The sequence below is a fragment of the Melanerpes formicivorus genome, unplaced genomic scaffold (genome assembly GCF_026170545.1).
Source record: "Melanerpes formicivorus ecotype bairdi unplaced genomic scaffold, bMelFor1.0.p_v2 SCAF_16, whole genome shotgun sequence".
Lineage (NCBI taxonomy): Eukaryota > Metazoa > Chordata > Aves > Piciformes > Picidae > Melanerpes > Melanerpes formicivorus.
This window is the reverse complement of record NW_027142368.1, coordinates 2671380-2693170: the sequence shown is the minus strand read 5'-3', so window position 1 is coordinate 2693170 and position 21791 is coordinate 2671380. Positions and strand designations below refer to the sequence as shown.

The 21791-nt window shown below is 43.3% G+C and overlaps 1 protein-coding gene across 1 annotated transcript in view; it reads right to left on the bottom strand.

The window, feature by feature from the left end:
* The window catches only part of NELL1 (neural EGFL like 1), a 360979-nt gene that overhangs the window by 72117 nt on the left and 267071 nt on the right, over positions 1–21791 (bottom strand). Inside the window, 1 exon segment of the mRNA XM_068147804.1 lies at positions 12904–12999. Coding sequence (XP_068003905.1) covers positions 12904–12999 — 96 coding nt within the window.

Here is a 21791-nt window from a genome sequence, read left to right as displayed (position 1 = left end):
AAACTCCGTGCTGGCCATGCCAAGGGTGCAAAACAAAACAAGTGAAGGGGGAGGACAAAGAAAGGCCTTTGCTGGCAATGAAAGCCTAATCCCAAAAAGCAGCTTCCATTAACTGTGGGATTCACATTCTGCCTGGGTTGTAACAGACACAAACCAAAAGTCTCTTGTGGCAGGCACAGGGCTTTTTCCTTGTGTTTAATTCATCCTGGACAGATTGATAGGCGTTCCTGAGCTAGGGCTGTCACAAGAGGTGGACAGGACAGCTGTTGTAGAGAGGGACAGAAGAATATTTGGCAGGGGAAAAAAAAGAAGCTATCCTGCCACACTGTTAAACCTACTTTCCAGGGGGACTGACACAGTCTTTACTCAGTCTTTGGTAAAGAGAAAAACAAAAGCAAGCCAGAGCAAGCACTCAGCCTCATAACCACAAAGGATTTCCAGAATTTTTCTCCCTGCATAAACCATTAGCAATACATAAACATCTCTCCCACACTGCAGTACCACCTAGAATAACCTTTGCAAACTATCTCTTCATTGGAATTCAGTCACCGTAAGTGGTTATATAAGCAAGTAAAACACAGGCACTGGCCACACCTTCTGACCAGCTTCGAGATTTTGATAACACTCGAGAAGAACCAACGTTCTCCTCATGGCTACAAAGCTACTTCTGAGCCTGAAAACTTTCATTGGTTTTCAAGCTCAGTGGCTAAACTGCCAGAGGCAGGACAGATCCATCCTGGCTACTTGTTAAAATACTGTCTTGGTAATGAGAACAATCTACTTAATCTCCCTTCTGCTGAGGAGTATCTACAGCCCACGCTAGTGACAAACTAGCAGGCTGTTATAAAGAGGCTGGGTGGCTGCAGCACATGTGAGAGTGATGCATGGGATCCTAATCAGAGTTTGAGTGCCCCTCCACTTTTCTGAGCTGAAAGAGCCCCAAAGCCTAGCAGCTTACAGTAAGAAGATGCAGTAAGTGTGCAAGAACTTCTAACTGGCAATGGTGAACTTTTCTGTGCAGATCATCAATATCACTACTTTGAAGGCAGTCCAGTGAGGACAGTGGATGAGCTGAGATCACACACTTGCATGCTTGTAGTGCACCTAAGAGTTGGTTACATATAAACCCATGTAATTACCATCCAAAGCTGTAAGGATCTGTAACCTATCACACAAATCATAGAATCAGTAAGGTTGGAAAAGACCTCAGAGATCAAGTCCAACCTATTACCTAACACCTCACGACTAACGGAACCATGGCCTCAAGTGCCACATCCAGTCCTTTTTTGAACACCTCCAGTGATGGTGACTCCACCACCTCCCTGGGCAGCACATTCCAATGGCCAATTACTCTTTCTGTGAAGAACTTTCTCCTCACCTTGAGCCTAAACCTGGCACAGCTTGAGACTGTGTCCTCTTGTTCTGTTGCTGATTGCCTGGGAGAAGACACCAACCCCCACCTGTCTACAACCTCCCTTCAAGTAATTGTAGAGAGCAATAAGGTCTATGTAGCTGTCTATGGAAGCTGAGACCAGACAGCTATTTTACATGAGTAATTTCCTGAGTGACATTGCTAAAGAAGGCAGAATGTAGTTACCTGAGCTGAAACAGGATACTGGTTCAACTGGATCTTTAATGAGCAGAAGTGTTTAGGGCTTTCATTTCATGCTACATTCCAAAGATAAATGAGTACCATTCCAAAGATTAGATTGCCAGCATACGAGAAAATGTCCCTTCAACAAAAAAATCAACTAAGAAAGAAGATTTCACTCTTTCATATAAAAACTTCCCCATTTCTATTTGTCTCTGAAATGACTGATCTACTAAGTAGATAGTGCATGTTGGAGGAAATAATTCAGATGTTACACAGCGTAAGTGGCAGAAAACTCCAGCTACTGAACTCTCTGAGGTTCTAAATCAGAGGTTCTCTTTTTGAAAGGGGGAAAAAAACTGCATTTGATTTATTTGATGTATTTAGGGAGAACTCCATTTCTGCAAATGTGAAGGACTGAACAGATTTTTATCCTAACATTATAAAATGTTTGAAAATAACTTCAACACACAGGTCCTTGAAGCTGAGTGTGACTACTTCAATCCTAAGGGAACTAGCAAAGCAAACATTCAAAATAGAACAGTCCAAGTTACTTTGATGCTTCACCCCTTCTATTAAGCACAGTATGATTTTAATACCTTGCCTTTTTTTTTTTCTCCTTTGGTGACTACAGGCATGAGCCAAAGCCTAACAAAAGCAACAGGAACCTGCACAATGAGTTAAGTGAGCTCTGGATCTGGACTTAGGCTAGTTTATAGCAGACAGACACATAGGCCTTTCCCACACCCAACAGGCTCTACTCTGCTGATTTTTAGGTATTTCTCCAGGCATGACATGCTGGCTAATTCATAAAAATGTTCACAGGGGACTTCAGGTTCATGGAATCATAGAATCACTAAGGTTGGAAGAGACCTCAAAACTCATCAAGTCCAACCTATCACCCAACACCTCATGACTACTAAACCATGGCACCAAGTGCCACATCCAATCCTGTTTTGAACATCTCCAGGGATGGTGACTCCACCACCTCCTTGGGCAGCACATTCCAATGGTCAGTAGCTCTTTCTGGTTTTGAACACCTCCAGGGACATGATGTACTTTCTGCAGCAGAGCACACACGTCACTATGAAACAGACAATACAAGCATTTCACTTGATGCAGAAGAAGAGCAACAAAGTTGGTGAGGGGTTTGGAACACAAGCCCTATGAGGAGAAGACTGAGGGCGCTGGGGTTGCTCAGCCTGGAGAAGAGGAGACTCAGGGGTGACCTTATCACTCTCTACAACTACCTGAAGGGAGGTTGTAGACAGGCGGATGATGGTCTCTTCTCCCAGGCACCCAGTACCAGAACAAGAGTACACAGTCTCAGGCTGTGCCAGGGGAGGTTCAGGTTGGATGTTAGGAAGAAGTTCTATACAGAAAGAGTGATTGCGCTATGGAATGGGTTGCCCAGGGAGGTGGTGGAGTCGCCATCATTGAAGGTGTTCAGAAGGAGACTTGACAGGGTGCTTGGTGCCATGGGTTAGCTGTTTGGGTGGGTTGGATTGGTTGATGGGTTGGACACAATGATCTTGAAGGTCTCTTCCAACCTGGTTTGGTTTATTCTAATAAAGGTTTATTATTCTATTCTAATAAAGTCTTAGATGGCAAAAAGAAAGTTTGCAAGGTTCTACACCTGCAAAACATTCTATATAATTTCTTCTCTGTCTACATACATGAGTACAGTGCTAAAGACAAACTTGCTTTCTTGAGCACACACTCTGATTTTAATTCAGCAGATTTTGCAGAGCCATCTCCCTCTGGTTGTTTCTTCACCGGGGTGTTGTAAAACAGCAACCCAATTCTGCAGCCTTCCTGGAGCAGACGTGAAAACCCTAAGTGCTACTCTGACAAAAATAGATACCTTAAAAAAAACCAATCCCAAAATTCAGTGCAATTGTAGATTTTACAGAGGCTCCCTCAGTTAGCAAAGGAGGACACTCTCTTCAGCCAGGGTTTTACTCACGATTTCACCCTGACTCCTGGATTAGTTATCCTCATTGCACACTAATGTAATCTAGGTAAGTGTGGTGGTTTGAGCCTTAACTGGGATGGGCATAACCCAATACAGTAAGTTATGCAAGAAAGTGATTTGTGCCTTTTGAGTTGCCATCCAAGGATTAAATGAACAGGGACACGATTCCTCCCTCTGAATGTCAGCCCAGTGAAAGCAAGTGGAGGTGGCTATTGCCTTTGTGATGAATTCCTATCAACATGGGAAAAGAGCCTGCTTATTAAACTTACTTATTTTCCCTTTCTTTCTTTCTCCTATTGCATTACTTCCATCAGCTTAAAGTGTTCTTTCCATACCATAATTTTTCAGGTGGGGAAAAAAACCCCAAACATTAAATTACAAAAGACAGAATGCAGCAAAACTGACCCTTTTTCTTTCCCCCTCCCACAATGCAATACACAATAACCTCTACAGCAAGTTGTTTTGCTCCAGTACTTTCACTTGTCACATTATTTCTCCAAAGAAATTGTTTTCTGATGGTGGTTCTGATGACTGAGGCACATTTTCTCTCCCTACACCTTGATTAACTTCAATGAGATTGCTCATGAAATGTGTTAGCATTCGCTGTACTGAACTGCAGCAGCAATGTGGCTCTGTGGAGTCAGATTCTCAGTTGCACACATGCTCTGAGGAGCCTGAATTCTCCACCCGGTTCGAATAGGATCTCACTCCTAGATTTGCTAGGTAGGTTTGCACCACAGATCAATGAGTTGGAAATGGCAAATTTATAATTGGTAACTGCAACTAACACAGCTTGTTCCACACTGAAACCCCACTCTAAATGCTCTTTCATTTCACTAGAGCCATTTATTTTTCATTTCACCTAATTCAACTGCACCAGATCCTAAGGCTTCCAACTCAGGTGAAATTCCCATTGAAGCCAAGAGGCTTTCTGCCTTCAAAAATGTAAGTGCTCTGCACATCTTGGGTTATATTTCTAGGTTATCAGCAAGCTTAAATATTCATGGTTGACTCTCCAGTCTGCAGCAGGCTATTAATAAGGAAAAGTAAGGTGGCAAAGAGCTTATTAAACTCATAATGTCCCCTAAATACTGCCTGTAGTTGGACAGACTGAGGTCATTTTTATTCAATATTTAGTTCACTGTCTAGTCTGGTATTTCTTCTTTGAATTTTTCTGGGTTTCAGTGACGTAGGCATCTGCCTGGAAGAACCTAAAAAGGGGATCAGAATGCCATGACAAGCTAGGTTATAAAATCAGCATTGCTGCACTGCACCCAGAGCAGACTTGTTGGGGTTTTTAATTACCCACAGCAGAACGAGACGTGGTCTGCGGTTCACTCGTGATGAAGCAGGCATTTTAAAGCAACTGTCTTTTCTGCACAGCTCACAGCACCAGAAATGCTTCATACATGGAAATGTCTTAGCTGCAAAATGGAAATTTCATTAATATATGGACAGATCTATTTGCTCAGATGCAAATATTTGCTGACATTTTGGAGTGCTTTGTAGTTCTGTTTTCTTTAACACATTCGGGGGTGATTTTGCCACTTGAAACAAATCCTGTTGCCTGAGTCCTCAGAATCCCAGAGAAGGGTGAAGCAGATGATAGGACTGGAATACTATGTCCAGGTCTGGGCTCCTCAGTTTGAGGAAGGACCTCAAGGAACTGCTTGAAGGAGTCCTGTGCAGAGCCACAAAGCTGCTGAAGGCAGTGGAACATCTCCCTGTGAAGACAGGCTGAGGGAGCTGGGGCTCTCGAGCTTGAAGAAGAGGAGCCTGAGGGGTGCCCTCATTCACGTTGATAAAGATTTGAAGGGCAGTGTTTGGAGCACAGAGCCAGGCTCTGCTCAGTGATGCCCACTGATAGGACAAGGAGCAGTGGGTGCAAGCTGGAGCAGAGGAGATGCCATGGGAACAGAAGGGAAAACTTTTTCTCTGCAAGGGTGCTGGAGCCCTGGAGCAGGCTGCCCAGAGAGGTTGTGGAGTCTCCTTCTCTGGAGACATTCAAAACCCACCTGGATATGTTCCTGTGTGACCTACTCCAGGTGATCCTGCTCTGGCAGGGGGGTTGTACTGGATGATCTTTCGAGGTCCCTTTCAACCCCTAATGCTCTGCAATTGTGTGACTGCATAGAAGGTGTGGGAGATGTCCCTGGTGATAAACTGGATGAAAGCTAAGTCAGGGACTGAGCACTTCACGAAAGGGCTAAAGCAGCCTGGCCTCCAGCATGGAACAAATTCCAGCACCTCAGTTTGAACAAGGCTGTGGCATAAAATTCAGCTCTGCAGGTTGTGGGCTGTCAGAACTTGAGAGAGAATACAGGGATTTCTATTTAGAGCTTCAGAGTTTGCAACTGCTTAGTTTACCTGTCTCTCTCCAGACATGATGTTCCTCCTGTAGTACATAATTAGGACATATGGATGAATAAACTCTAACACTGTGTGTAGCAGCAGCTGAAACAAAGAAAGCAGGAGCAAACCTCCCTCCCTTTCCCACAGTGCTTTCCAGGTGTTCAGCAGAAGGCAAAGAGAGCCCTTGCCATTTTTGACCTCTTTAGCTAGGACAGCCTATATTCCTCACGTCATGCCCTTCTCTCACCTGGGAAAGACAGACATCTTGTTTTGCCTGCCTCCACCCCTGCACCACGCTCTGCATCTTACAAAGCACAGCAGCATCCTTGTATTTGTACAGTTACATCCAACCTGGGGAAATGCACCGTGTCCTGTAGACGTGCATCTCTACCAGCAGAAGACCAATTCTCCTTCACAAAGCTATGCCATGGAGTGACAGCACCCAAGAAGCACAGGGTGTGACTGCAGAAGTGTTGTCTTTGCCAACAGGCACCCTAAGGAGCAGGGCACACAGGAAGCCCAGCCCCAAGGAAACACAAGGACTCTCACTTTACTTTCCCCTTCACTTTATGCTGGAGGTTACTCCAAGCCAGACAGTGGCTGGCTGGACTCTGCCACACACAGAAAGTGATTTGACTGGACTGGAGAAACCGGGGGGCTCGCAGAAGGTGTTGAGGGGAAGGATGCTCACAGAGGTGCTCCATCTGGTACAGCTCTTGTAAGCACTCAGCTGAAGGATGCTTATACTCCTGCCTTATCCTAGACTTCACAGTTTATGTAGCCTTGTTCTGTGAAGGGCCTTTTCAAAACTCAACTCAACTGTGGCATGAGATGTCGCTCATGTAGAACTTGACTGATTGAATCATTAAATTCTGATGTGCTAAAGAGGCATTTTGCTTTATGAAACCCATGGGTTTTAGTCCTCACCACATCAAAATGTCAATTTTTAATATATATATATATTCAGTCAGTTCACCCCATACTGCTACAAGAACCACTCATCTCTAATTTCAGAACAACTGCTGCGTAGCTTTTTAAGAGATTGAGCACAGGTTATTACCCAACACTCCGGCAGGGTACCTGAAGCTAAAGGCGATGGGATCATTCTGTTTGGAGTTTCTCCTTCTCTTAACTGCTTCTTTATCAATGGAGGTGAAAGGGAGCTATTAATCTCCAGGGTTCCTGAAGGCAGGGTAAGCAGTACAAGAATGAGTCCAGTCTCCTCCTGCTATGGTCAGCTGTGAGGATGAGTGTTGTTCCTGGATGGGGAGATTTGACTTGGTTTTGTGTTTGGCAATGCAAGACAGAACAACTTTCTTCTTTCCCTGAGAGCTACTTGTTGATTTGCAGACAGATGTCCCCTTGATCCTCAGAGACAATTTAATCAGATTCTTCTAGTAGATCTTCTTTGATCTATTCCCTGATATCTTTACAAATGACAGCTCGGTTTCTTCTATCACATTAAGATATCACCCCTTGCCATTCTGCAGGAGGAACCACTGGGGCAAGTGCTGTAAACAGCTTGGCAGCAAATGGAGCAGGGTAACCTCAGCCACCTGGAGCAGCTGGGTCTGTCACACCCTCAGGAGTGTCATATCAACCACAACCACCCTTTGCTGTAATCAGCCAGGCATCATTCACTTCACCCCTCCTACCTCACACTACACTGGCTTTGCCTCACCTTGAAATGGGAGGCTTTAGAGAGAATCTCATGCAAAGCCTTATGCCCACAGCTGCACAGCAGGTTTGTTCCCCAAAATAAACCTTGCTTTGTATTTTGCAAAAGACCTTAGCCAGAGAAAGGTAGGGAGTTTTGACATTTAGCTTACTGTACTCACTGAAAAATCTCTTGCTCTGCTTTCAGTTTTATTTGCTCATTTTTTCAAAAGCCATGCTCCTCAACTGAAATGTCTTTGATAGCTACACACCTAAAGATAGATCCAGCTCAGCAATCAAAGAATTAGCATGTGGAAATACAAGTCTCGTATTTTTTCTCACTCTCTAGGGTCTAAAGGAATACAGACTGTAAAGAGTTTCACTCCAAAGACTGCAGAAGACTATATATTCCCAAAGCAGCAATTGAAGAGAGAAGGACATGAAGCAGCATGCAGCTTATTTCATGGAATTCATAGAAGGGTTGAGGTTGGAAGGGGCCTTAAAGATCATCTCCGGGTGCTTGGTGCCATGGTTTAGTTGTTTAGGTGGGTTGGATTAGTTGATGGGTTGGACCCGATGATCTTGAAGGTCTCTTCCAACCTGGTTTATTCTATTCTATTCTATTCTATTCTATCCAGTTTCAACCCCCCTGCCATGAGCAGGGACACCTTCTGCTAAACCTGGCTGCTCAAGGCCTCATCCAACTTGGCCTTGAACACCTCCAGAGAGGGGGACATCCCTAGCCTGGATGTTAGGAGCAAGTTCTGCACCATGAGGGTCACAGGACATGGCAACAGGTTGCCCAAGGGGGTCCCCTCCCTGGACTCATTCAAGGTCAGGCTCAACAAGGCTCTGAGTAACCTGATCTAGTGGAAGATGTCACCTCTGACTGCAGGGAGGTTGGACTAGACCTTCACAGGTCCCTTCCAACCCAAACCATGCTAGAATTCTATGGTTTTGTATCACTTAGACAGGAGCTGTCGTGAGCCAGGGGAGCAAAAATGTGGTGCAACAACTTCACACTCCTTTTGGAGGTGATGCCCCAGCACTGCCAAAAGCCCTCCTGCAGCTCTTGGGAAAACACTGCTCTTGCCTTGAGCTGCCTCTAATTTGGAACACACTGCTCCAAACCCTCCTCCTTTTCCTGCTTCAAACCCTTCTGTCTTTCCCTGCTCATCACCCAGGTTATCTTTTGTACAGACAGATACAGTAAGGAACTCCTTTAGCTGAAGTTTCTGCCACTGTTGGCCACCATCCCAGAGCTGTACAGAGGTTGGCATTTGTTTCTTTAGCCCATGCAAAGGACTCTACCACATGCAGGTAGGTGTTGAAGGAATGCTGTAGTTTCTAGGCACTTGATCACATAGACTGTCCTGTCTGTCTCACCCTCACCACTTCACCAGTGGCAGTACTGACTGACATTCCACAAAACCACAGACAAAAAGGGCAAACCCTGTCTGCAAAACTAGCATTAAAACTCCACTGACCTGTGGCTCTTCCACAGAGAGGGGAAAAAGCAGCTCAAAGAATGTTGCAGAGATACAAGATGGAGAACACATAACTGGATGGAAAATTAGGGCATCTGAGTCCATCTTGCCAGCCGCTCTCGCAGAATACTGTGTTTGCATCCCTCTCTGCACACCTAAGTGTCTCTCAGAAGCCTTTAACAAGGATCCCTGCCAAGAATGCACCTGGGCTTAAGCCAGCAGTGTTCCCTGCAGTTAAGGATGCATATCTCCAGCTCAGCTGTCAGGCACGTACGTGCTGGAACCATACAGCAACGTCAGCAGAAAGTGCCACATAAATCTTTCAAGCACAGGTATCCCAATTGTATTAAATATGATCACAAATGGTAATGATCACAGAGAAGATTGATTTCAGCCCTGGCCAGCTAAACACAAAACAAACAAAAAATTGATTAGAAGATGGAAGCAGATCCTAAAGAGAAAAAGACAAAAAATTCTGTAAGGAGCACTAAGCTTAAAGAAACAGCATCAGCAAGAAGGGGTGGAAGGAGGAATTACTCAACAGCATCTCTGGATATCAATTGGCAGTTCATCTTCACCAAGAAAAGGCAACCCATAACTGCTATGATGATTCCACATTTCAAGCAGAGCAACTGGCAAGAGATAATTCTTCTGAGCAGCCTGCTGAATTATGTATTTGTACATAAACCTTAAATGTGTATTTTAATTTCACCTGAGTAAATTGCCACCATAAATCCCTGCCTTTCTCAAATAGCTCTGAATTTTTAATTAGCCTAATATCATCATTTCAGCCAGGCAGTCAGAAGCGATGAGTAACATATGATTCACATTCGGGAGTAAACACACCTGCTCTTCAGCAACGTTTCTAATTACTGCTTCATTTTACCCTTTACACCACGCTGAAGCCACTTTGGGTCATAATGGTCTGAGCCAGTGAGGAGTCCTTTCAGCTCACAAATAATGCATGAGGAATTGCTGGCTTGTGGGTTTGAAGGACGTTTTGAAATGCACCGTGGCAAATTGAATACATTACCAAAACACATCATTTTCTTTCTGATATGCATCAGTTCACCATCAGCTTCCATCAGGCAAGGTTTTACCAGGGACACTGAAGCCCTGATTTAAAGTGCTGTCCCACCATTGCACCGTCTTTGGTCTATCATAGTATCATAGTATCATAGTCTGTGGCATGATGACTGAGGGAGTGTTACCACATGTTAAAGAGAACAAAGTGCTTACATTAACATTACGGACAACGGGGGGGGGGCAAAACCCCACAAGCAAGCCTGGGTTTTGAATACTTGAGATGTTCTCTAAATACACTGCAGCAAACTGCAGGGACACTGTAAGGGAAATCTTTACTGATGCTGACAGTGCTACATCTGCAAGGAGCAGAGATTTGAATGGAACATGGGAATGTCCATCTAAAACATAAGAAGGAACTTCTTTGAGCACTGGCACAGACTGGAGGCGGTAGAGTCTCCATCTCTGGAGTCATTGAAAACCTGCCTGGATGCTGTCCTGTGCAACCTGCTCTAGGTAAACCTGCTTTGGTAGGGGGCTTGGACTAGATGATCTTCAGAGGTCACTTCCAAACCATATCATTCTGTGATCCTGTGGGCAAGCAGGGAGGCAATGGGAAGCCTGCTTCAAATGCAGTTCATCCCCCTTCTACTCTGAATATTTAGTTTTTCCAGGACATTCACCCTCAGAAGGCTGAAGCTGTTCCCATACAGACTCGATAAACCCCTTGGCCACTGAAACACGCACATGACATAATGTACACCTGCTGAAGTTTTCAAAACCTGAAATGTGACAACTTCTCATATTCAAAGCCCCATTCATTCTCAAACCAGTTTGCACAATTCCTCAGTATTACCTTCACTACCTTGATTTGTAGCATATTGGTAAACCCTGTACATCTTCAGAGGGGAAAAAAAAAACCCACAACTTCTTTGTGGTTCAAGGCATATAGATTTTACACAGAGAAGCTAGCTCCTTCTGCTATCTACCTCTAAATTTCTTGATGTAATGAGAGCCCTATGCCTGCCATGTTTCCTTTACTTGCTGTGCTAACTCATTTTTTAGATCACAACAATAGAAGAGACATGAAAAACATAGGAGCCAACAACAGTTATGTTGTCCATTCATCAATTTTAAACCATCACTTTAACAGTTTATAGACTTTGGTCTAGTTATGAAAGTCCCCTTACAGTTATAAGGAAAAAAAAGAAGAAGAACAAAAAAAGGCAGTTTTAAGATTGTGGGGTGAAAGCAACATTTGCAGTAGAGCTGAGAGGTGGCCTAAAGCCACTGATTCCCTGGGTAGGCAGTGCCCCTTTGGGTAAGGCAGCTGCTGGTTTTGCAGCACCATTTTTCACACACACACACACACACAAAACTGGCATCCTGCATCCCTCTGAGTGCATTTTCCCCCTCTGAATTACAGATCTTTTCCAAAGGAATGAGCAAATTCTACAGGGGAGAGGGTAACTAGCAGGAAGGATTAGAGGCTGGGGAGCTCTGGTAGATGGGGCTCCGAGGCAGGAACTTGTTGTTTTACTTCCTCATGTATATTGCTAATACTTGCTGCTGAATGTCAGGAGGCTTGGGAGCTTTTTTTCCTGCTTAAAACAAATAACCCAAGGGCTACAGGCAAAAGAAAAAATTAAATAAAATGATGCAGTACTCAAATTTATCAAAGATTATATGAAAATGTTAACATTCCAGTTCATTCTTGAACAATTAGAAACAATGTTGACAATTACAAACTGGGGGATTTTAGCATGCAGTCATTTGAGGACATCCACAAAAAGCATCAACAGTTTTCAGAAGCTGCTCAAACAAGATTTGCTGACAGCTGGCCCCTAAGTTAACTTAGTTTTACAGCAGAACAGCCATGTATTAAACAGACACTGCTACAGACAAAGCAGTGAACAGTCTCCTGTAACAAGTGGTTCCAGTGGTTCAGCTCAGCCTTTAACAGCTACTTCTTGGGTTTCTGGTTTGTTTCTTTTAATTCCTTAAAATCCTCATCAGTTATTATGTTACCCATAGTAGCATCATGCAATCTGCATTAACAATCCCCTTCATTTCCACCAGTAAAGGGTGAAATGCTTAACAAACAAGTAATGCAAAACCAACCCTGTCATTATTTAAATGAAAGAAAGAAATAAATACCAATCAAAATAAAACAAATAAATACCAAGCAATAACCAAAAATAAACAAATACCAATCAAAATAAACCCCTACATCTGCTGTACAAAGAACCTCATCAGAGTACCCCATGGATCCCAGCATTCTCATTTAAGGCAGACAAGGAGCCAGACCTTTGTGAAACAAACAGAGAGCTGAGGCTATGAGGCTGAGGGAAGCAAATCTTGAAACAGAAAAAAACCTGGGAAAAGGCAGAATGAAATCATCAGCAGTGAGATAAATTTGCACAGGTGATTCTGTGAGAAGTGGTGACCTCGGTGACTTAAAAACATATCACATCTTAAGAATGCAGGGACTTCAATTGAGAAGCAAGGATCCAAATTCCACTCTAATCTGCACAACAGATTCAGAACAAGGAGAAGGTAACCTTGAGCTTCCACCACAGGAGTAAGTATTTTTCATCTGCCATCCCATCTGATTGACTAAAAGTGTCCATTGGAAGCAAATAGATCCCTGCCTAAAACTTTCCAGACTAGCTTTCAGGTAACAAAAAGCAGCTATGGAAGTCATATCTTCAAGGAAGAGAAAACATCAAGCAGCCTGAATGAATGCAAAGTGATGAGTTCTTAATCCATCATGGCCTATTTCTCATTGCCAAAGAAGATGTGTTTCAGTAAAGCTTTACCTTTCTCACAATGGCTTCCTGTGAATCCAGAAGGGCAGACACATTTGTTGGGGGCTATGCAAGTTCCACCATATCTGCATCCTTCTTCACAGAATGCTGAAAAAGAAAAGAAATGTGTGGGTACTACTTCGTTTGTCTTTTAGTTTTTCAGTTATTATCCACGTGCAAGATACTAGAAAGCATCTAAATTCTGAGCAGTTAACAGAATTCAGCATCTTGAAATCCAGTCCCCCTGCAAACAAAAAGAGCTGTAACTCACTCAAATGACAGAAGGGGGAAAAAAATCTCAGATTACACCGTAGGCAAAGCACCTCACCCATAAAAGATTAATAACCATCTGGAGCAAGAGAGGGGAAAGCACAAGGTACAGCTTTAATGGGGATGGTGTCCCAATTATACTCCATAGGAGTATTTCAATTACAGTGCTCTGGTGATCCACACAAAACAGACTGCTCAGATTCACAGATTCATGGAAGGGTTTAGGTTGGAAGTGACCTTAAAAGATGATCCAGTTCCAACCCCCCCAAAGTGCACCAAGACAAACCACAAAAAAGGTGTTTATGGAGCAGATTATCAGTACTTAGCTGATGTTCACAACTGCTATTTTAGACAACTTCCCACAATGACAAGGCCTACAAAAAGTGATTCAGAGTTCTGCCCCAAAACTGTTAGATTTAAATCTGGTAGCTTATAAACCTTCCCATCCCCAGTAATACCAACAAGCAGTAACCTTTCTTCTACCTTCACTAAATCTGCCAAGAACTGCCAAGAAGGGACACCTTCCACTGGACCATTTTGCTCATCCAATCTGGCCTTGAATATCTCCAGGGAAGAGGCACCCACAACCTTCCTAGGCAACCTGTTCCAGTGTCTCTCCATCCTCACTGTTAAGGATTTTTTCCTAAATCTAAATCTGTCTAAATCTAAATCTGCCTCCTCAAGCTTCAAACTATTCCCTTTCATTCTATCACTACAAGCCCTTCTAAAAAGTCCCTTCCTGGCTCTCCTGTAGCCCACTTCAGGTACTGTGTAATATGGTGGGTTGAAGTTTCCCCCCAGCATTAACTTTTAGCCAGACCAACTCAGTTAGAAGCAAATGAAGCTGTATTTACAAGCAAAAACTACACTCTACAAAGGAACGCAATGAATATGTACAAAATATACAGGATTTACAATACTATACAGATATTTTCTATTAGCAAACAACACAAGAATCCTCCTGGTCAAAAGACCAGGGAAGCTGCTCCACTGCCCCACCAAACCCCTCTGTACCAGAGAGAGAGAGGAGTTGAGAGAGAAAGCAGTGGGTTAGACTTATCCAAGGCCAGCCAGAAGCTCATTATCTCTCTCCTGAGCAAAGCAAAACAGCTGAGGTCAGAAGAGAAGAGAAAAAGGAATGGGAAATGGGAAGAATTGTTATGGTACAGCTCCTCTTATCCCAGACACGTATCCAATGAATTTGTTTAGAACAATCTTTTGTTTTCCTTTTACACCCAAGAGTGATTTATTTATATTTTTCCACTTTTCTGCTTGAAATCTGCAGGAAAATTTTAAAGGCATAGACTAAAACTACCACATACTGGAAGGCCACTATAAGGTCTCCCCTGAGACTTTACTCCAGGTTGAGCAGCCCTAACTCTCAATCTGTCCCCATAAGGGAGGTTCTCCAACCCTCTGATCATCTTCATGGCCTCCTCTGGCCACCCTCCAGCAGCTCGATGTCCTCCTCAGAACTGGATGTACCAGGACTACACCCAGTGCTCCAGGTGGAGCCTCAGGAAAGCAGATGATAATAACCACTTTGTTTCTCACTTCTACCAAATACATTTGACTGAAATGTCTGCAAAGACAAAGTATTTCCCTATTTTTCAATGCAAAGTACATTTTGGGGAATCAAGAAATGAAAGAGAGTGAATGAAACATGGATGAAAACAGAGAAGAGCTATGGAATGGAATGGAATGGAATGGAATGGAATGGAATGGAATGGAATGGAATGGAATGGAATGGAATGGAATGGAATGGAATGGAATGGAATGGAATGGAACCAAACCGAACCAGGTTGTAAAAGACCTTTGAGATCATCAAGTCCAACCTATCACCCAATACCATCTTATCAACTAAACCATGGCACCAAGTGCCTCATCAAGTCTCCTCCTAAACACCTCCAGCAATGGTGACTCCATGACCTCCCTGGGCAGCACTTTCCAATGGCCAATCTCTCTTTCTGGGAAGAATTTCTTCCTAATATCCAGCCTAAACCTCCCCTGGTGCAGCTTGAGACTGTGTCCTCTTGTTCTGGTGCTGGTTGCCTGAGAGAAGAGACCAACCCCCACCTGCCTACAATCTCCCTTCAGGGAGTTGTAGACAGTAATAAAGTCTTCCCTGAGCCTCCCCCTCTCCAGGCTAACAAGACAATGCCCCTCCTGAGATGTTGCTCTGACAGAGCCAAACACAAGTTCTTTAGAGGTGTATTTGTCCAGTGACTGAGTTTTGAAACAACTGATACAGGTCATATCGTTTCCTGCAAGCACATTGTGGTGTTCCTCTTGCTACTAGCAGGTTTGGCAGGAAGCCCACTAACTGTGCAAGAACTGTCCTTGCACTTTAGTTATACTCTTTTTTCTGCCTTTTGGTTGTGTGCATACAGGTCGTGGAACTGAGGCAAGAAGAGGAAAGGAAACTGCAAGCATCAGGACATGGTCCATTCAGTGCTGTTAAATCAGACCTTTGCTAAGATAAGAGCAGCCCCTAAACCACTACACACTCCCTTCCCACCCTCTCCTAGATATTTGTTGAGCTTCACAAGTTACTCAGTGGATTTGACTGCACTTATGAGGGAAGATACAATTAATATTTAAACAGCAGCTCTCTGCATCTAAACTAATAACAGAACTGCAAAGTGTTTCCTGCGAGCTAAAATCACAGATGGAGTGTTGGCAAAGAGATGTTACAAATGCTATGAAAAGGCTTAAAGTGCTAGAGAACAGAAGAAATGTTTAAGATTTATTTTCCAATCCACTAAAAAGAAAAATAAAGTGAATAAAGTGCTAGGCATTAAAAAACCAAAAATCTTTCGCAATTGTTAACCACTTAGAGGCAAAAAAGCACATCCTATCTTTGGCTGAATTGATGGGTGGATCTGCCTCACCCTAAATATATCCTTCGTAGCACAATGTGTTATTTATGTGGGGGACCATGGGGAGAAGCGTACTGAAGTGCTTTAAAGATGGCAGCAGATCATAAATGCTCCTGCATCTAGTGCAAAGCAGCGGTGTGGAGAAAGCAAACCCAGGACTGCTCCCTGCTCATCAATGCACACACTTCATATAGGAGCCTTCTGAAATATAGCTATTTTGAAGCCACTCTCCACTGTGACAAACAGGAATATGGTCGAAGAGTAGCATTTTGCAGTATTTTGCATAATTATTTGTAGAAAAGGATATCTGTGCAGCAAGCTGGAATACTAGTATGAGACAAAGCTGGAAAATGCATAAAAACTATGATGAGACTCAAAAGATGCCCTCTGGAGCTCCTGAAAGAATCTTTGCTTATGTCTAGTCTCAGCATTGTCATAGAATCAGTCAGGGTTGGACGGGACCACAAGGATCATCTAGTTCCAACCCCCCCTGCATTCGGCAGGGACACTTCACACTAAATCAGCCTGGCCAGAGCCTCATCCAACCTGGTTTTAAACACCTCCAGGGACGGGGCCTCAACCACCTCCCTGGACAACCCATTCCAGGGTTTCACCACTCTCATGGTAAAGAACATGAAGGTGCAAGTTAAATTCTTCAGCTCTATTTCTTCTGGTTTGAAACTGAGAGTAAGCAGAGACTTTTGTGAAGTAGTAATACACTGCTGCATGATATCAGAAGAGCTAGAGTTTGTAGTAGAGTACACGGCATGAAAAGGAAATTCTTGACTGAGGCAAATAGCTTATCCACAATATTGCTTTGGAAAAGAAATACATGGGGCTCTTAAAGTCTTTATTGTCTACAGCAATCATGCATGTGCACTGCAAGCTGGTAGGGGTGATAGGGACCAGTAGACAAGACAGCCTCAGTTAAAGCTCTCACTTTCTTTGGTACCCAAATCAGTGCTAGCAGCTTACTACTGTGAAATACCTGCTTCAAACAACAAATCCTATTTCTAGATCTGCACAGCAAGGTTTTCTTCTGGTTTAAGATTACTAACAGAGAAAGGTTTATGAGACAGGGCTGGTCATGTAAAAGATTTTCCCATTTGTGAAAAAACTGTGTTGTGTCAGCACAGAAGCCAGGACTTGACGTCTACAGGGACAGCCAAGCACGACATTCACATCTGGGAGAGAAAGACTGGGATGCCTGCCATGGCTCAAAGCTCTCAATCTTTCTATTCCTTTCTCAGATCTGTATCAAAATACACCTCCTACAGGTGTATCCTAATGTGCTAGCACTTCCTTATTGAGCATTTGGAAATTCCTCTGTCCTTTGTGTGTCACATCTTAGCAACTTGGAACCCCCAACATTACCAGTGCAGGACACCCTGAGGAGGCTCCTGTGAGAAGGGACTCTGTACTGCCCAGGGCATGAGGAGTCACCCAGGCACTAGCTTGTTATATGGATGTTGGAGGATAAAGGAGAGGAAGAGGCTGGACAATTGGTGCAGAAGGAAAGAACTCTTCTTTTAAAGTTTTGCAGAAGCTGAAAAGTCCTCTGCAATGCAGACTAGCTGTGCTTGCCTTCGTTGCTCAGGTTTTGGTGGACTTGAGGGAGGTGGTTCATTCTTACATTTTCATGAAAGACAAGAAAACCCCAAGGAAGAGTGCCAGAATTATCCTGCTGTTCCTCAGATGGCCCTTCTACAAACCCTCCAGTTCCTGCATCGTAGTCTTGTAGGAAGCAGGGACATCAAAGCCACAAATCTCAGAGTACAGCTACAAAATCAAAACTGTTTGTCTAAAGGCTTAATACTGTCCTTAACTGCAAGAAAAAGAGCTCTCTGTATTATATGCAGTACTGATAGCACTACTCTGAATTTTAAGAATGCTCAATACACCTAATAATAGGAACTCAGTTTCAACTGCCAGCAATTTTACCAAATTTCACTCATTGGAACAATTTTATCTAACAGTTCTGCCTCTGGCTGAAGTCCTTTAGTATGCTTTATCAAAATTCATTCATTTCCAACAATGAGACTTTTCCTTTACACCCTTAGCAGAAGAGATTAATTAAGGAAAAAAATCTTTACATCACTTCTGTACCTATGCCTTCTGGACAAGAGCACCCAACAGGGAGCAGCTCAGTGACTGAATAGCAAATCAACTGGAGTGCCCGTGTGCTGAGGAAAATGCCTGCTTTGCTGCTTTTGCTTTGTTATACGTCTTATGGGCTGTGGGGTCTAGACTTCCACTGTGGTTTAGATCCTTCAAAATCAAGCCTCTGTTTGGTGGGCGAGGGGGCACATAGAGACCCCCCCAGTACCACAGGACTAAGCAGTTGTAAACCTTGACTGCAGACTCCCTCCTGCTCAGAGAAAGCTAACACAGGAAAGATAAATCATGGCTGGATCATATTTTGCTAATGTCTTCCCATAAAGAGATACTGTCTCTGGAATGATTTGCAGGCTGGCAGCTTTGTTGAAAAGGAGAATGGTTACTGAATTTGCAATGAAAGTTTTGTCAGGAAAATTAAGTGAAGATACCATTAGGGTGAAGTCTATGAGGGCAAACCTCCATTGTTAAGAGTCTTACTCTATATGTAAAAGAAATACAATCAATTGATTTCAGGAGGCTTCTGCCAAAGTGAACAGATCTCTGTAATGCTAACAGATTTCTTCTTCCAAAATTAAAGCCTTTATCATATAAAGACCTTTTCTAAATACACTAAATATATCTCTGCGGGTAGGTTCCCTATCCAAAAGGCAAACCACAGCTTCTCCTGGTCACTGCCTCATCAAGTACCTTCCCCTCTTGACATCACTTCTGTTCACCTTCTAAGCCAGCAGGAGACTGGTACATGGGGCAGCATAAGAGACTAAGTCATACTAGCTTCTCTTGTAGTTTTGGAATGCCTTTTCACTGATTTCTTTTCAACAGGGTGGTCAGCAAAATGACCATGAAGCTCAGTAATATTTGGCCAAACTCAACAGACTATGCACGTGTCAAGTGAAAAACAAGAGACATTCAAAAAGGCAAAGAGGGTGTAAGGCACAGACTGCCTGGGTAAACAAAAATGTGCAGCTTTGGAACGAGACAGGCTAGCTGAACTACACGAGCAATTTGATAATCAATTGATGGAAAGACCACAATTTCATTAGCTGATTGAATTTACTCAGCCAAGTACGCACAAGGTCGCAGTTGATAACAATCCAACTATGTGAGCCAACTACCAGAATAATCAGATGATACCAGTTGCTGAAACAGGTTTAGAGGACAGCTGAGAAAGTAAGGAGAAAGAGCACAAACAAAATAAGGGAGCAGCAGAGGTTTTGCTCTTTCATTCTCTGTACTCAAGTGTGACGCTATCATCTATAAGAATACAAAACTCTTCTTGGTTCAGTGAACTACATCCCTTGGATACAGGCTGCAACTTATTTAATACAAAGTCTGCCAAATGCCACCGTGGTCCTTTTACAGCTGGCTGGAGTCAGAGAAGGACAAATCTGTCAGGAGTGAACTTTGGACAAAAGAATTGTCCTGGAAAATTTTAATCCCACATGTCAGAGCAGGAAGGGGAACGCGGGTCAGTCCGGCAATCAGGATGCAAACACATCTGAGACTGGAAGGCAAACTCTTAGCTGGGCAGTTGATCGTTTTTGTGAGCGGCTTCCAACCTAATTTATACTTTGGATTTTATGTATGGCGCATGTGAGGGTTAGTTCCATCCAGGAAGAGCCTATAAAATCTCAGGTTTCCTAACTAGACATTGTAAAGTACTATCCCCAATTTACATTTCTAGAGATTTTGCACATCAAAAGTGCTTTATAAATGTAATTAACATAATGGCTGTCTAGTGTAGTGACAATTCCAAATCCTGGTAGTACATAACTACTGCTTAGAGATCAGTCTGAGCAAAGATCAATGAACTCAGAATTAAGGTTTGGAGATGGGTTTTTTTTCCCAAAGCACTCAGGATAGCATGAAGGAATTATTTCAGATTTGGGAGGCAGTGCAATGTGAGAGCGAAGAAGGGGGAAAAAAGCAAGGCAGAAAAGTACCTGGAAGGATGATAAAGAATAATTAATACATCAGGATTAACGATGTTAAAGAGATCAGACACGGTCATAGATCCTGTATGTGTGTTTGTATGTATTTGTGTGCCATCCATTCATCCAAGTGATGAACCTGTATTGTAATTCAGCACTAGGCAATTTTAGCTGCTGTGGTAGTGAATCTGTTCAAGTATTCAGTGCTCTGTCACATAACACTTACAGAATTAAGGTGAATTTGGAAGGCTGAGCTTACAATGGACATGAGCCCAGAAGGTCCAGAGCATCCTAGGCTGCAACAGAAGCAGTGTGGCCAGCAGATGAGGAGAAGTGATTCTGCCACTTTACTATGTTCTGGTGAGATCTCAGCTGGGGTATTGCATCCAGCTCTGGAGCCCTCAACACAGGAAGGACATGGACCTAATGCTACCCCATGGAGGGCCACAAAAATGATCAAAGGCTGGAGCACCTCTGCTGAGTGCAGTCTGAGGGAGCTGGGGTTGTTCAGTCTGGAGAAGGCTCCAGGGAGACCTAAGAGTGGCCTGACAGTACCTGAAGAGGGACAACAAGAAGGTTGAAGAGGGACTGTTTCCAAAGACCTGGAATGATAGGATGAGGGGTAATGGTTTGACGTTAGAGAAGATTTAGATTGGATGTCAGGAAAAATTTCTTCACCCATACGGGTGCTGGAACACTGCAACAGGTTGCCCAGGGAGGTAGCTGAGGCTCCATCCCTGGAGATATTCAAGGTCAGGCTCAACAACTTGACCTAGTGGAGGATGTCCCTGCTGATTACAGGGGATTGGACTGGATGACCTTTGGAGGTCCCTTCCAGCCCAAACCATTCTATGATTCCATCACTTCCCATAAGACACTGAAGTCCTAGTTCCCTCCCTAGCACTGGGCCCTTTCTTTGCTGTTATAATGATATTAAATTCTCTTGGTGTTTTGCTTGACTGACATGTAATCAGGTTGTGGCCATTTGTAGTCAAAGAGTAGGCTATTCATCTGGGTGCTTTCAGGGTGGGCTCCAATGCTCTTGGGGTTGGAAATGTTGATTTTTTTTTTTTTTCTTGAAAAATGAACCATCAGCTCCTTAAAATTAGCACAATGAATCACAGTGATAAACACTAATCATTTCCTTTGTATTACCCCAATAATGGAACTTACTTTTGAATGCATAAGCTATGCACCTCGATCGATGCATTTTTCACCTCAAAAAATCTTACCTCGTGTACAAACAAGCTATATTTCATTACTTTAATTCAGAAGACACACTGTATGGACAGAACCTGCCCATTCTACTTTATTGGTAAAAAGACATATATGAAACACTTGCTGATGTCAAGCTTATTTTATAGCTCTGAGGACAGATATGTGACAATTTTCTAAGATGCGCATGAAAAAGATCAATAGAGGCACTAAGAGACAAAAGTAATATAATAAAACTTGCCCTGTGATCTATTACACTTTTGAAAGCATCTCTCCCCCCAGCCCCAGATGAATCTGCTCTAAATATTCCTGTTGCCATTTTACTGCCCTGCTTCCTCAAGGCTAGGCTCTGCAATAATTTCAGTGCACCGTTTTTAAGTCAGCCGCAGCTGCTTGCCTAGGTAACCTAATACCAAGCGTGACAAAACAGGGCAGAACGCTCCTTCTGAAAGCCTATGGAACATTCATCATTTAAAATTCATGCCAA